Source organism: Hemiscyllium ocellatum, assembly GCF_020745735.1.
Source record: "Hemiscyllium ocellatum isolate sHemOce1 chromosome 27 unlocalized genomic scaffold, sHemOce1.pat.X.cur. SUPER_27_unloc_17, whole genome shotgun sequence".
NCBI classification, from domain to species: Eukaryota; Metazoa; Chordata; class Chondrichthyes; order Orectolobiformes; family Hemiscylliidae; genus Hemiscyllium; species Hemiscyllium ocellatum.
In genome coordinates, this window is record NW_026867484.1 from 137,616 (window position 1) to 153,095 (window position 15,480).

At 46.1% G+C, this 15,480-nt stretch overlaps 1 protein-coding gene and 1 long non-coding RNA gene across 2 annotated transcripts; one reads left to right on the forward strand and one right to left on the reverse strand.

The window, feature by feature from the left end:
* The first annotated feature begins 5,487 nt into the window (after positions 1-5,487).
* LOC132807438 (uncharacterized) lies at positions 5,488-8,078 on the forward strand. Its single transcript, XR_009641964.1, has 3 exons — positions 5,488-5,614; positions 7,298-7,381; positions 7,857-8,078. It is a non-coding gene; the product is annotated as an uncharacterized LOC132807438 (long non-coding RNA).
* Positions 8,079-12,180: 4,102 nt separating this feature from the next.
* LOC132807432 (gastrula zinc finger protein XlCGF8.2DB-like) lies at positions 12,181-13,219 on the reverse strand. The gene has a single exon (XM_060821605.1). It carries the CDS (start codon positions 13,132-13,134, stop codon positions 12,181-12,183), a length of 954 nt encoding a protein of 317 aa, XP_060677588.1. The 5' UTR covers positions 13,135-13,219.
* Between the last annotated feature and the right edge of the window lie 2,261 nt (positions 13,220-15,480).

Genomic DNA, 15,480 nt, shown 5'->3' on the forward strand with positions numbered 1-15,480 from the left:
TTCCCCTATAACCATCCACTTCTTTGTTGTTCAAAAGTCAGATGACCTCAGCCTTGAATATATTCAATAACACGACCCCCCACCCCCACAATTGCAGGAAGTCATCCCCATTTTTGAACTCAATTCCTCTTGCTAATATACCACTTGCCTTGCTGATTGCTTGTTGCACCTGTCTGACAACTGGCAGTGACCGGTGCAAAAGGACGCTGAGGCCCCTTTGTCCATCCACACATCATTCCTGATGAAGGACTCGTGCCCAAAACATTGACTCTCCTGCTCCTCGGATGCTGCCTGACCTGCTGTGTTTTCCAGCCACACTTGACTCTGATCTCCAGTCCTCACTTTCTCCACAGACCAATATATTATCATTTAAACCATGCACCTCCTTTCTACCTTTTTTTAAGCAATAGGCTTTAACTTTACATTGTGATACTGCATTTGCTGTGCGTTTGCCAACGGAGACACAGACCTGGACCAACTTTTCCAGAGTCTGTCCCCTCCCTGGATTCATTCCCTTTCCCTTCAGTTTGTGTAAAGTCAGCAACTGAATCCCAGAACGAAAGAGAAATGAAAACGTGGATGAAAAGAGAGTGCGGTACCCACAGATGTTGGGCAGAGTTGCAGTCTGGGGTGAAGCTCAATCTTCATTCAAAGAGAGAGAGGAACAACAGCAACTTCAGAAACTCACGGCCCAACTTCCGCATTCAGACAAAGAGGCGGTTCTGATTGGCAGGAGGACCAGGCCCCTTCCGGTCCTCCGGCTCTCACCATTGGTCCTTCAGAAGGAAGTCAAGCGCCGTTTCCGCGGACAGCGACGAGCATGCTCAGTGTTTTTGTTGACACCGCAGCACATGCGCAGTGCTTTTGCTGACACTGCAGCACATGCGCAGTATGCTCTGTGGAGGTGCTGGCGTTACCGACTGATTTGAATAGGAGAAAAAAAGCTGCAGCCACAATTTTATTTTTCCCTGCGGCTCGACAGTTTATTCCTTTTGAATTTCGTCCGGCTTTGTATGTCTTTTCCTCAGGATAGAGGAAGTCCAAAACTAGACGGCATATGTTTAGGGTGAGAGGGGAAAGATTTAAAAGGGACCTCAGGGGTAACTTTCATGTAGAGAGCGGTGTGTGTATGGAATGAGCTGCCCAGAGGAAGTGGTGGAGGCTGGTACAATGACAGCATTTGAAAGGCATCAGGATGGGTATCTGAATAGGAAGGTGTGAGAGAGATATGGGCGAAATGCTGTCAAATGGGTCACGAGATTAATTTAGGATATCTGGAGGGCATGGGCGAGTTGGACTAAAGGATCTGTTTCTGTGCTGTATGACTCTATGCGTCTATTTCAATGCAAGTTTCAGAAACATGACTGCAGCTTTAAAAAAATTAATATATTTTAGCTGTTCTTAATTTTAAAGATCAGCCATTTCTTGCACACCCCTGTCTTCCAGGTAGAGTCATCACTATTGATTCTCTCCAATTCCTGAGAAAGAGATACAGCAATCAAAGAGGGCATGAGAAAGCATGGGGGAATGGTAGAAGGGGGAGAGAATGGACAGGGGAGCGGGGTAGAGAGAGAGAGAGAAAATTACAGGGGACAGAGGGTGGGGTGCAGAAAATGAGGGGAAGAGAGAGAAGAAGGCTGAGCACAGAGAATTGGTGAGTGCAGAGTGTGAGGAGAGAGAGTGGATGGGGACCAAAAGGTTGGGGGACTGACAGCACAAATCCCACCTTCCTCAGGACTGGTGTCAGTGTCTCATGAATTGGAACCCACTCCACCCACAGCAGACCTGAGGCAATCGTTTCTCAATAGATGCTTGGCTAATGCAGTAGAATCATATAATCCCGACAGGCCATTTGGCCCATAAAATTCAGACTGACCTTCCAAACAGTATCCCATCCAGACCCACCCGTTTTTCCTACAGTTCCCCATGGTTAACCGATCCTCAGTTGCACATATGTGGACACTTCAGCACGGCTGATCCACCCTGAACTGCAGATATTTAGACTGTGAGAAGAAACTGGAGCACCCAGAGCTAACTCACGCAGACAGAAGAGTGAGAACTTGTTAAAGTTCACACAGACAGCTGCTCAAGAGTGGGACCGAATCCAGGTCCCTGACATTGTCAGGCAGTCGTACGAACCACTGAGCCACCCAGAGCTTTGATGTTCTGCTTTGTCCTAGTAGTTTCTAACTTCTCATGTGCCCTCAGCAGAGGCTCTCTCCTCCTGACATTGTTGGACCACACCCACTGCAACCTCCCTTTCCCACTTCTCCAGCCCTGAGCACATCGGTTCCTGAATCCTGGCACCAAACAGACACCAATGCCGTCTGTGCTCCTGCTGACAACTGCAGAGAACGGAGACCATCCCTGTCACTGTTCTGTCCCTTACCACCACCTCCCCCTCCCCAATGTTGTTTTTACTCCCACTGCCCAACCAGTTAACTCCTCCTACCTGCAGCCCTCTATCAGATCCCCTTTACCTGCCAGACCTGCACTTACACCCTCCTGACCCTATCCCTGATGCAAACAAAAGGCTCTCTCCAGAGGGGAATGACCGTCTCCCAGAATAAAGTGCCTGGTTAACTTTCCCACTTTACCCTCAACATGTGTGCAGCCTAGCTTCCAGCTCCATCTCTCTGAACGAATGTCCTCTAGGATGTGTTTGCCCTGGATCACAGCATTGAGAGCATCCCACCTTCTGCAAATTGTAAGACAAGCCCCACCCTGCCCTCTCCAATGTGTGTTGTATAACTGATAGCCAAGTTCGGAACCCATGAGGATGGCCTCAACAGGGACCTTGGTTTCATGTCACACCACAAGTGATCCCACTCACACAGGCTTGTACCCCATTACTCACATACGTTACCAAGCATGGTCGTATGCAAACACATGCTCTTTGCACATACACACACACTAACATGCACACCAATCAGTTTCTGGGGTGAAATTGCAATTGCAGAATTTTATTTGCAGATACATTATATTTTGCCCAAAAAGCACACAATCTTCAGGCAGTCAATCCATGTGACATGTTATAAATCCCTAATTGTTGTGGTTCTGTTTGCTGAGCTGGGAATTTGTGTTGCAGACGTTTCGTCCCCTGTCTAAGTGACATCCTCAGTGCTTGGGAGCCTCCTGTGAAACGCTACTGTGATGTTTCCTCCGGCATTTATAGTGATTTGTATCTGCCGCTTCTGGTTGTCACTACAAATGTAGTGACCCGAGCTACAAATCTTCTCACAAACTTTGAAATCCCTGCTTTGGAAACAGAACCAGTCTGACTCAAGATTGGGTTGCAGACAGACTCTAACATGAGTGAATCAGATGGTTTTCTTTCCCCAGAAAATGATTTCATCATTAGATTCTGAACTCCTGATTTCTGACTGAATTCCAGTTCCGCCATCTGCTGTGGCGGGATTCAAACCCAGGAGTCCCGAGGAGTCCCCAGAACTGGGTTGATAGTCCAGTTGATAATGGCACTCAGCCCTTGTTCCTTCAATCACCCTTTGCTGGCACATGAACTCACTGGTGCCTCCGTAGGTTGGAGGAGGGGGTGATGCCCTTCCCACACTGAGAGTAGGTGAACATGCTGTGCCTGGTGTGGACCCGCTAGTGTGTCTGCAGGCTGGAGGAATTGATGAATCCCTTCCTGTGCTTGGAGCAGGTGATTGGCCATTCCCTGTTGTGGATTCGCTGGTGAATTTCTAAAATCTCAAACCATATAATCAAGAAAAAACCCACTCTATTCACTACTGCAGACTTACAGCAAGGTTACACGTTAAAAAGTGTGCACTAATCTGTTCCTGTGCTGTGAGCTCTCCTACACATTTTCCTCCAAGATCAGCTGTGAATTTTGCTGTTTTTAAATTTTTCCAAGATGTTCAGAGAGACATGATTTCAAACAGCAGAGGCAGTAACTATGCAGATTCACTGCTGTGTCCGTTAGTAATATACGTTTCTTTCTCTCTCTCTCTCTCTCCCTTACAGACCATGTGCTCACTGCCTTTGGCTGTCTTTCTCCATTTTGAAATTGCTGTTGTCTTATTTTTTTTACTCCAAAGTTCCAAAACAATGCATCAGCATATGAAACATTAATAGCTGTTCCTGGAATTCAAGGAAATCGCCTCCAACAGTGAAAATACCTCAAAAAAGGAGCAGCTCTTACAGCCACAAATTTTCCAGTCCTCCATCTACATGACTACATGTAAGGCGGCACGGTGGCACAGTGGTTAGCACTGCTGCCGCACAGCGCCAGGGACCTGGGTTCAATTCCCGCCTCAGGCGACTGACTGTGTGGAGTTTGCACGTTCTCCCCGTGTCTGCGTGGGTTTCCTCCGGGTGCTCCGGTTTCCTCCCACAGTCCAAAGATGTGCGGGTCAGGTGAATTGGCCATGCTAAATTGCCCGTAGTGTTAGGTAAGGGGTATGGGTGGGTTGTCGCTTCGGTGGGTCGGTGTGGACTTGTTGGGCCGAAGGGCCTGTTTCCACACTGTAAGTAATCTAATCTAATGACTCTATAACAAATGTTCAACGAACTGGTCTGCAATTTCCCACATATGGCCTCGCTCCCATTTTGAATACAGATGTTACATTAACATTTTTCCAATCCAATGGAACCATAAGATCATACGACACAGGAGCAGAAATTAGGCCTTTCAGCCCATCAAGTTTGTTCCACCATTCAATCATGGCTGAGATGTTTCTCAACTCCATTCTCCAGCTTTCTTCCTGTAACCTTTGATCCCCTTGACAATCAAAAACATATATATATCAAGTCTTAAATAAACGCAATGAATCTTTCCCATGTTCAGAGATTTTTGGAATTTTGTAACTAATGAATTCACTATCTCCACTGCCACTTCCTTCAGGACCCAGGATGTAGGCCATCAGCACCAGTCGACTTGTCTGTCCTCAATCCAAATAGCTTGCTGTGTACCTTTACCCTCTCAATGTTGATTGTTTAAGTTCTATCCTTTCTATAGCCTCTGACTTGCCAATTCTAATAGGAATAGTTCTGTTGTCTCCCAACGTAAAAACTGAGATCATCTCTGCCACTTCAGTGTCCCCAATGAACTAACAGTTTTCATCTTCCAAGGTACCACACTTAGCTCAGCGACTCTGTTCCCATTAACATACCAACAGAAGCTTTTGCTGTCCTTTTTGATATTTAGTGCGAGGTTTCTTTTGTAAGTTAACTTACCTATTTTTATTTATATTTTTTAGAATCCCTTTGTTTATGTTTGAAAATTTCCTAATGTTTGACCCTTCCAGAGGTCTAGAATAACATTTCACAACTGGCGGAAAAGTTAAAAAAAACTACTTTGAAACTTTTTTAAATGACACCTTTCTGGCGGCTGGGGGCCGGCAAAATGATCGCCCCGCCCCCATTGTCTCCGATTGTTTGGTGGTCACCCTAACCACGCCCCCTCAGCCCGCGATGACGTCACACATGGACCCCGCCCCTTGTTTGCTGGCGCATGTGCAGTGTAGGTCCCGCGGCCGGACGAAGACAGTGTGACTGAGTGTGGGAGAGGAATGGCGCCGGCGGCTGAAGGAACAAGAACAGAAACCGCTGGAAAAGCTGAGCAGGTCCGGCAGCTCGTGTTGAGAGAAATGTGAGGACGTGTTTCGGGTCCGGGGATCCTTCTTCAGAACAGGACCAGGTTTCAGAAACATCCCGGGGAGGTCGCCAGGTCCGAGCGCCAAGACCTGGCTCCTGCCCCCGGGGAGAGGAGACAGTGAGACAGGGTAGGATTGGGAACCGCGGGAGGAGGGAGACTGGGGAGTTTATAAACTCCTAGGGGGAGGCCGCAGGCCGCGAATAAAAGCCCCACAGGCCCAGTGTTTACTTCACCGGGGAAGGGACTCTCGGGTTGCCTGGCAACCAGCCGCCATCTTTGTGAGGGTAAGGCCGATGTTGTCTTGGGGCGGGGAGCGCGGGCGGCCATCTTGGTGAGGGCACCATCAACTGTCATTTCCGGGAGAGAATTCCAACCTCGTGGCAGCCCCGGCCTTGGCTGAGCTTCATTCCCCACACAGTGTAGTGATGTGCAGGTTAGGGGGGCTCAGCCATGCTAAATTACTGATAATGCCCAAGGATGGTCTGGTTAGTGTATGTTGACCATGCTAATTTACCCGCAGTGTCCAGAGATGTGCAGGTTAGAGTGGACTGGCCGAGGTAAGTGTATCCATAGTGTTCGGGGTTCTGCAGGTTAGGGTGAAGGTCTGGACCCCCGAGATCGGTCAAAAGAATCACTGGGAGCTGAATGAAATAAGGCAGCCTAGCACAGATTTGTCCAGCAACACAGGTTAAAAACTTTATGTTCCGTGGCAAAATTACACAATTACATTTGAAAATTACTCATTATTTTTGAGACAGCACAGCCTTAATGACAAGAAAAGACCAATAAAATGTGATAAGGTGACATGATTGACAGCAGGTTAGTCCAATGATATTTCCTGGGAAACAGATTGTTTTACGTGCAAAATCATCCCATGTTTGCTAGTTCAAGAATAGTTCGAATACCAAATTACTTATGATTCACATTATGCAAACTCCATTGTTCTCTTTTATTTCTAAATCCAACCAACTCAGCAAAGCAACAATTCAAGTTCAATGTCAAATCATAACCTGAAGCCATTTTGTTATATTATTTTAAAATATTATTTAAAATTGAAATGCCATTTTGTGGTTAATAAAAACCTACATACACCTGTTGCTCCTAACAACAGCCTAAATTCAAATTTTAAATCCTGATCTCAATAAAGCAGCAGTTGTCTCATTACCCAAAAGGGTGAGACCACAAATGATATAATTACGGTTTTGATGGCTAATAACTCCTGAAAATCCTTCTACAAAAAAAGGTCACTGAGAGCTGCATATTCCAAAGTGTGCTATTCCTGTTTTGTAGAGCTTTTGGATTCTTCCATTCTGTGCAAAACTCAGGGAGGACTATGTTCTTACAGTTACAGCACGAGGAGTACTTACTTTATTCAAAATAATAACCAAGTTTAGTGTAGGTAAGGGAGGGACCTTGCAAATAAGAGGCATGCCTATCTTTGTGACTTCCTTGAGGCTGTTCAATAGATGGGTCTTTCGGTAAGAGATGCGGTTATTGTCCCAGAACAGTTCCACCAATCCCATAATTGGGAAGACATTGGTGCCATTAGGGGTCAAAAAGTCTTTTGCTGAAGTCAGCACATAACAGACCACTTCATCCCTGCCAAATATTCTGTTGTGTCTTTGAAGAAACAAATTGTAACCGAAAGATAACATTTCCCTATTTTCTCTTTTGCAGTGTGACCTATTTGGATAGGGCAAGGCTTACCAGGGTTGCCCACAGCACAACTGGTATCAAACTGGCACACAACACCTTTACAGGGTAAAGACCGTTTAGACTTGTTCTGTAAATGAACTGTTCAAGCTCTGACCACTGCAATAGTCATTCTTGGTAATGTTCAATCTCCCAGCATTTGGATGGGTATATGAATAGGAAGGGTTTGGAGGGATATGGGCCGAGTGCTGGCAGGTGGGACTAGATTGGGTTGGGTTATCTGGTCAGCATGGCCGGGTTGGACCGAAGGATCTGTTTCTATGTTGTACATCTCTGTGACTCTATAAATGGGTGATCTAATTGTTCGTTCACAACAGTAAGTAAACATCCTTCAACATCCATCTTTTGAAGACCATTCAGGCTCATAGAAACTTCAATCAAATCACCCCTTGCTATTCCAAACTCTGGTTGAAAGTCAGACCTGCCTGACTAATGATTTCCCATAAGACAGTCTGTTCATTGTGGGTGTCAATCCAGTTTACCTTCTGTGAATTGCCTTTTATGCATTTTCATTCTTCCTTAGGTAAGGATATCAAAACTGAGCACCGTGTTCAAGATGTAGTCCCACCAATGCTCTGTAACTGAGGCATAATCTCCTTACATTTATGTCATTGGCCTTTCTAATCACTTGCTGCGCTTGCATTCTAACTTGTGACTTATTTGCAAGGCCCCTGGATCCCTCTGCATCTCAGAATTATGCGGTTGTTCTCCAAATAGGTAATAAATTGCATTTTACCATATTGTACACCACTTGCAAGAGTTTTGCTTATTTATTTAACCAATCTAACAATCTGCATCCTTGATATGTCATCCCCACAATGTACTTCTCAATCTATTTTTGTGTTTCCTGCAAATGTAACCACATACCTTTGATCCCCTCCTGTAAGTCATCTATATAATTGTAAAAAGTTGAGGAGCCAGCAGAGATGCCTGTTGGAACCCCACCATACTTTCAAATATACAACCAATTTGACAAAAGAACCATTCTTGCATATCCTGTTTTCTGCCAGTCAGTTGATGTTCTATAATATACTTTACACCATGAGCTCCTCTGTGCAATTTGCTTTTCGTGAAAACATGTCAAACACCTTTAGGATATTCAAGTTCAGTATATCCACAGGCTTCAATTTACATACTCTTCCAAAGAATTCCTTTAGGACGGCATGGTAGCACAGTGGCTCCCTCTCATGGCCAGAGACACCTGTTTGATTTCAGCCTTGAGTCGACTATCTGTTTGGAGTTTGTATGTTGTGTCTATGTCTTTGTGAGTTTCCACTGGGGGCTCCACAGTCCAAAGATGTGTAGGTTGGGTGGATTAGCCATGCTGGATTGTGTAATGTCCTTGGATGTACAAGCTAGGTGAGTTAGCCATGCTAAATGCAGGGTTACTGGAGTAGGGTGGCAGTCTGGATCTGGGTGGGATGCACTTGAGGGTTGGTGCAGGACTTGATCGGCCAAATGGTCTCTTTCCGCACTCTCGGAATTCTATGAATAAATTGGTGAAACAGCATTTTGTTTTCATATTAGCATGTTGATTCTTTTCAATTACCACGAGTTTTTTGACATGGTGGTTATAATCTCCTTAATTGATTCAAAAACAAACGTTTAATTGCCATTGACTCAAGGGATTCATTTTCCATGATGTATCTTTCCCTTCTAGAACAGAAGTATTAAATATGTTACTCTCCAGTCTGAGGAAAATTTGCCTGATCTAATAAATCTTGGAAGATTAACATTAATGCAAATATGAACTCATTAGCCACCTTTTAAAATTCTATGATGAAGTCCACCTGTACCCAGAGATTTGCCAGCCCATAGCACTATCAGTTCGCTCAATAGCATTTATCTAATGATTCTCATTTCACCAAACTCCTTTGTTTGTTCAACCTATGGGGTTAAAGGCAGGATTCTTGACAGTGTGGTGGAACAGAGGGATCTTGGAGTCCAAGTCCATAGATCGCTCAAAGTTGCCACCCAGGTTGATAAGGTTGTTACAGAGGTGTACAGTATGTTGGCTTTCATTAGCAGGGAGATTGAGCTTAAGAGCTGCAAGGTTATGTTGCAGCTGTATGGAGTACTGGTTAGATCACACTTGGAATATTGTGTTCACTTTTAGTCACCTAATTTTAGGGAAGATGTGTAGGGAAAATTTCCAGAGGAAATATCACAGAAGCGCTTCACGGGAGGCTCCCAAGCACTGAGGATGTCACCTAGACAGGGGACGAAACGTCTGCAACACAAATTCCCAGCTCGGCGAACAGAACCACAACAGGAAGATGTGTAAGCTGAGAGAGGGCACAGAGGAGATTTACCTCGATGCTGCCTGGAGTGGAGGGTATGTCTTAGGTTGAGGGAGCTAGGGCCTTTCTCATTGGAACAAAGAAGGATGAGAGGTGACTTTATAGAGGTATACAAGATGTTGAGAGGCATAGATAGAATGAATAGCTAGAGACTTTTTCCCCAGGTCAGAAATGTCTGTCATGACGGGGCATAATTTTAAGCTAATTGGAAGAAGGTTTAGGGGAGATGCCAGAGGTAGGTTTTTTACTCAGAATGATGAGTGCATGGAATGCACTTCCAGGGTTGGAATGAGAGTCAGATACATTTAAGGACATTTAAGCGACTGCTGAACAAGCACATGGACGGCAGTAAATTGAGGGGTGTGCAGGCTCTTCTCATCTTCAAGTTGGATAAAAGGCTGATACAACAGCGAGGGCTGAAGGGTCTGAACTGTGCTGTATTGTTCTATGTTCTCGCTCCAGAACGATGCAGCAGCAGTATTGGAAGAACAAAATTGCATCAAACCCCTTGACACTTCCAGAGATGGGCACTGTCGATGGAAACTCAGTTAAATTCTGCAGGCAATCAGGTGATAGCCAGGGTGGCGGCGGTGCGGGGGGGGCGGGGGAGGCAACAATCGGGGAAAAGGGTTTGAAACATTTTTTTATAAAACGCTTGGACAATGAAAGGACGGGTCTCCTTTTTGTTAACCCTGATTTGGTTTGAGTTTTAGCGAGCAGTCTGTCTGAAGCTACTGGGGGAAGAAAGGTTCCCTGATTCAACAAATGTTTCTGGCTGACTGTTTCTCACTTACAATTCCTGAAGAAGGGCTTATGCCCGAAACGTCGAATCTCCTGTTCCTTGGATGCTGCCTGACCTGCTGCGCTTTTCCAGCAACACATTTTCAGCTCTCTCACTAATGTCTCTCCTGTAAGAACCTGTGTTTGAACTGACCGTTCTTTTTTGCTGTAGGGGTGTGTTTATGAGAATGCTCCTTTTTAAGTTGCGGGGAGGTTGTGACGGTCGGGTTTATAAATGGATGCTATTCTAAATTCTGTTTTCTTTTGCTTGTGTTTTCATGCAGAGGGTGGTGTATGGATGTAGTGAGCTGCCAAAAGAAGTAGTGGATGCTGGGACAGTGGCAATATGCAAAACCCTTGGGCGGCATAGTGGCTCAGTGGTTAGCACTGCTGCCTCACAGCACTAGGGTTCCCACGTTCGATTCCAGCCTCTGGCAACTGTGTGTGGAGTTTGCACATTCTTCCCATGTCTGCACGGGTTTCCTCCGACAGTCCAAAGATGTGCAGGTTCGGAGAAATTGGCCATGTTAAGTTGCCTGTAGTGTTAGGGTGGGTTACTCTTCGGAGGGTCGGTGAGAACTTGTTGGGCCGAAGGGCCTGTTTCCACGCTGTAGGGAATCTCATCAATAGGCACCTGGATGGGTGTATGAACAGGAAGGGTTTAGAGGGGTACAAGCCAAGTGCTGGCAAACGGGACGCGATTAATTTCGGATATCTGGTCAGCATGAATGAGTTGGACCAAAGGGTCAGTTTCCAGCACTTGGCCTATATCCCTCTCAACCATTCCTGTTCATGTCCCCATCCAGATGCCAATTAAAAGCTGCCATTGTACCAGCCTCCACCACTTCTGGCAGCTCATTCCATACATGCATCACCCTCTGTATGAAAAGGTTGCCCTTTAGATCCCATTTAATTCTTTCCCCTCTCACCATAAACCCTCTGGTTCTGGACTGTGCAACCTCCAGGGAGATTATTTACCCTATCCATACCCCTCATGATTTTATAAGCCCATATAAGGTCACCCCTCAACCTCTGACACTCCAGGGAAAACAGCCCCAGTCTACTCAACCTCTCGGCAACATCCTCGTAAATCATTTCTGGTAGAGAAGTCAATGATTTGGGTTAATACCTGAAACACTGACTTCACTGCTGGTGCTGCCTGGCTTGCTGTGTTCTCCCAGCCTCCTGCTTGCCTACTCTGGATTCCAGCATCTGCAGTTTATATTTGTCTCTAACGAACGGCAGAGCAGACTCGATGGGCTGAATGGCCTAACTTCTGCTCCAATGGCCTTGCAGGCTTAGGTTTGTGCAGATTGTTTCAGTGGGAACGTGCAGTCCCGGGCTCAACGAGCAGCAGCGTTCATAGAATCACAGAATCCCTACAGTGTGGACACAGGCCCTTCAGCCCAACAAGTTCAAACTGACCCTCTGAAGAGTAACCCACCCAAACCCATTTCCCTACCCTATTACTTGACATTTCCCCTGACTAATACACCACACCTACACATCCCTGAACACTGGGAAAATTTAGCATCGCCAATCCACCCTACCTGCACACCTTTGGACTGTGGGAGGAAACCCACGCAGGCACAGGAGGAGAATATGCAAACTCCACACAGATAATTGCCCCAATAGTGGAATCAAAGCTGAGTCCCTGGCACTGGAAGGCAATGCTACTCACCACTGAGCCACTGTGGGAGTGGGTGCAGTCCAGCAGAAAACAAAACAAGCCCACCAACTCTCCCACTATCAGACTGGGCAGGAGGTTCAGTCCTGGGGGTGACCCACAGCAGCCTCACTGGCAGAATCCGATTGTTGGGAGCACTGGTGGCCCCGCTGGTGCCTCTGCAAGTTGCAGGACTGGGTGAAGGCCTTCCCACACACAGGGCAGCTGAAGGGCCGCTCGCCGGTGTGAACCCGCTGGTGCTTCAGTAAGTCAGAGGAATTGCTGAAGGCCTTTGCGCACTCAGGACAAGTGAATGGCCTCTCCCCGGAGTGGACCCGCCGGTGGATCACCACGTGGGAGAAATTGCTGAAGGCCTTACCACACTCGGGGCAACTGAAGGGCCTCTCCCTGGTGTGGACCCACCGGTGGGTCAGCAGGTTGGAGGCATGGGTGAAGGCCTTCCCACACTCAGGGCAGCTGAAAGGCCTCTCCCCAGTGTGGACCCGCCGGTGGGTCAGCAGGGCAGAGGAATCGCTGAACCCCTTCCCGCACTCTGGGCAAGTGAATGGCCTCTCCCCTGTGTGGACACTCTGGTGCCTCAGCAGGGAAAAGGCCTGGGTGAAGGCCTTCCCACACTTGGGGCAGCTGAAGGGCTTCTCCCCTGTGTGGACCCTCTGGTGGGTCAGCAAGGCGGAGGAACTGCTGAACCCCTTCCCACACTCTGGGCAGGCGAACGGTCTCTCCCCGGTGTGGACACGCTGGTGCTTCAGTAGGTCAGAGGAATTGCTGAAGGCCTTCCCGCACTCGGAGCAGCTGAAGGGCCTCTCCCCTGTGTGGACCCGTTGGTGCCTCAGCAGGGTGTAGGAACTGCTGAATCCCTTCCCACACTCAGGGCAGGAGAATGGCCTGACCCCAGTGTGACTGCGCCGATGAGCATCCAGGACAGACAGGACATGGAAGCCTTTCCCACAGTCGCCACACTTCCAAGATTTCTCCACGGGGCGGGATTCCTCGGGTTTCTCCATGGCTGAAGCTTCAGCGGTACACAAACACATGTACAGTCCCTCCCCACCGTGAATTCCTCTTTCCAGGCTGGATAACTGTTTTAGGTTCCACACTCAGTGCGCTGTAACAGTAGGATCTCTCATTCCGTCCCACTGATGCTGAAAACGTACTGAAACAGGGACCAAAAAACTTTGCTCCTTCTCACAGAATCTTAGTCAAAACTCGTTACAGGCCCAAAGGACTGAACGACTGTCAGACATTGACGTGAAATTGAGGACAGCAGACGCTGGAGAGTCAGAGTCAAAAAGCGTGGAAAAGCACAGCAGGTCAGGCAGCATCTGAGGAGCAGGAGAGTCGGTGTTTTGGGCATAAGCCCTTCATCTGTTGATTTTTAAACTTCAGTTTTCAGATCAAATACTCTGTAAAAAGAGATTACAAAAGTCATCATTGTCACTGAGACGGTCTATAGCCTTAAAACTTGTCTTTAAACATTTAGACTAAATGTAATGCTGAATTATAGAACACATTTATTGCACTAGAAAATAGACAGACAGCAAGGCTCAGAAAAGGGGGAATCTTAAAGAATGCAAAAGACAGGGACACCTGGACTTACCAAGTGCTGTAAGACAATTAAGACATGCCTTAGCATTGGTGAATCTGTATGAACAGGACACCAAGTGATAACATTCACAGCCGTCCCCTTGTGAAATTAATGAGAGTGTTTGATTCTGACCCTGAAACGAAACTTGGTACTATCAAAAGCTTTGTAATTAACGGTCAGTTGCTGTCAGTTATAATGGATTCTTATACCCCTTGCAAACAGGGCAGTCACAGAGAAAATAAATCTTTGCTGTTACAAAACCCTGACCTGAGAGTTCAAAAGGACACCAGTTTTGTGCTGAGGCTGTTGAATCCAGTAGAAAATTAACTCTTAGTGCTTAGCTGCTATGGATTGAATTTAATTGCGCTTCGAGACTTTTTGGTGCTTTTGAGTAGCCAATTCTGGTTCTGAAATGCAAACTCTGTAAAAGGAAATATTGATAAAGCTTTAACTTACTTGCTGTTTTTCCAGACCTTACAGACTGCCTCACTGTCAATTCTAACTAATCAGATCTTATGTCTTACTTGAATTTCAATCACAAACTTGAAAAGAAGGCATGTTTCATTCGAAGACGAATGAATCAGTTTAAATGAAACCTCACGGTAACATCTCAGCCTCAGGGACAGAATGATTTAGGGCTTAAAAAGCAGGAGTCTGCTCCCAGCTTAGAAATTTATTCTAGGTTGAATATTGAAGAGATTCTTGCACAATGTGTCGGGAAGCCATTTTATGATTGAACATTTGCCCTCCTTACTAAGAAGCTGTTTTATAAAACAACTGTATCTGACATGTGAGCTGTGCGAGGTTACCTTGTGAACTCTCCAATTAGCTGAGACTGGTACCTCTTCATGAGAGGAGTTTATCTCGCTCGCAGGCGCCTAACTCAGCTGTTTTTCCCACCTGACGAATGGCTTCGGGCCTGTAGGAGTGATTAGTCAAGCTTCACAGATCTGTCAATGAGCTTTTCTTCCTTATGAATTATTGTCTTTCACTGTTATCTGTCTAATTAAGAACATGCAATTCCTTTTTCAAATTTTTGTAGAAAGGAAGCCACTTTGTATCAATACATTGGAGTCGCCTGCTGGGCATCTGGACAGCTGGTAACCTACTCTCTTAGATTATTAGAACCTAGTTAGTGTAGTTTATAGGTATCAATGTTATGTTGTCACAGTGATGCTATTAGTGAATAAAGGGGATAACTAAAATTATACTAAACTGTCCATAACAGGTTTTTATTCCAGACTTCCAAACAGTATGATTTCCGGGACGAACCAAGAGAGAGGCTTTACAGATCTGAGTCCACAAGGGATTCCGTGGGCGGTCTCAAATCTTCACTTTGACATCAGTCCAGGGTAGAAATTCACAACAAGCAATTCTTTTTCTGCAGAACAAATCTTTTCTTTTGTTATTCCACAAAATTGAAAGCACCATCCCACTCTCTTCCCCCCCCCCCCCCCCCCCCATCCATTCTCACTCCACTCTAATTCTCCTGAAGGGTGCTAATTCAGGATCTTACAGGGCCAAAAAAGTAAAAACATCTCTTTAGAATAACTCTACCTGAAAGTTAACATCTTTCACAACATTGGGATACTGCTCAGTGTGAGCAGATCTGATTTTGGGAAGCAAAGAAAAACTGTATAAATTCAGGATAAACCTGCAATACAGCGTCTTTAGAAACGACCAGGCACGGGGTCAAGGCATTGACACCAACACCAGAGAGAAACTAAACATACAGACATGGGAAACCATCAGTCTTTAATCTTTCAGAATGGGTTGTAAGTATCATTAATATGTA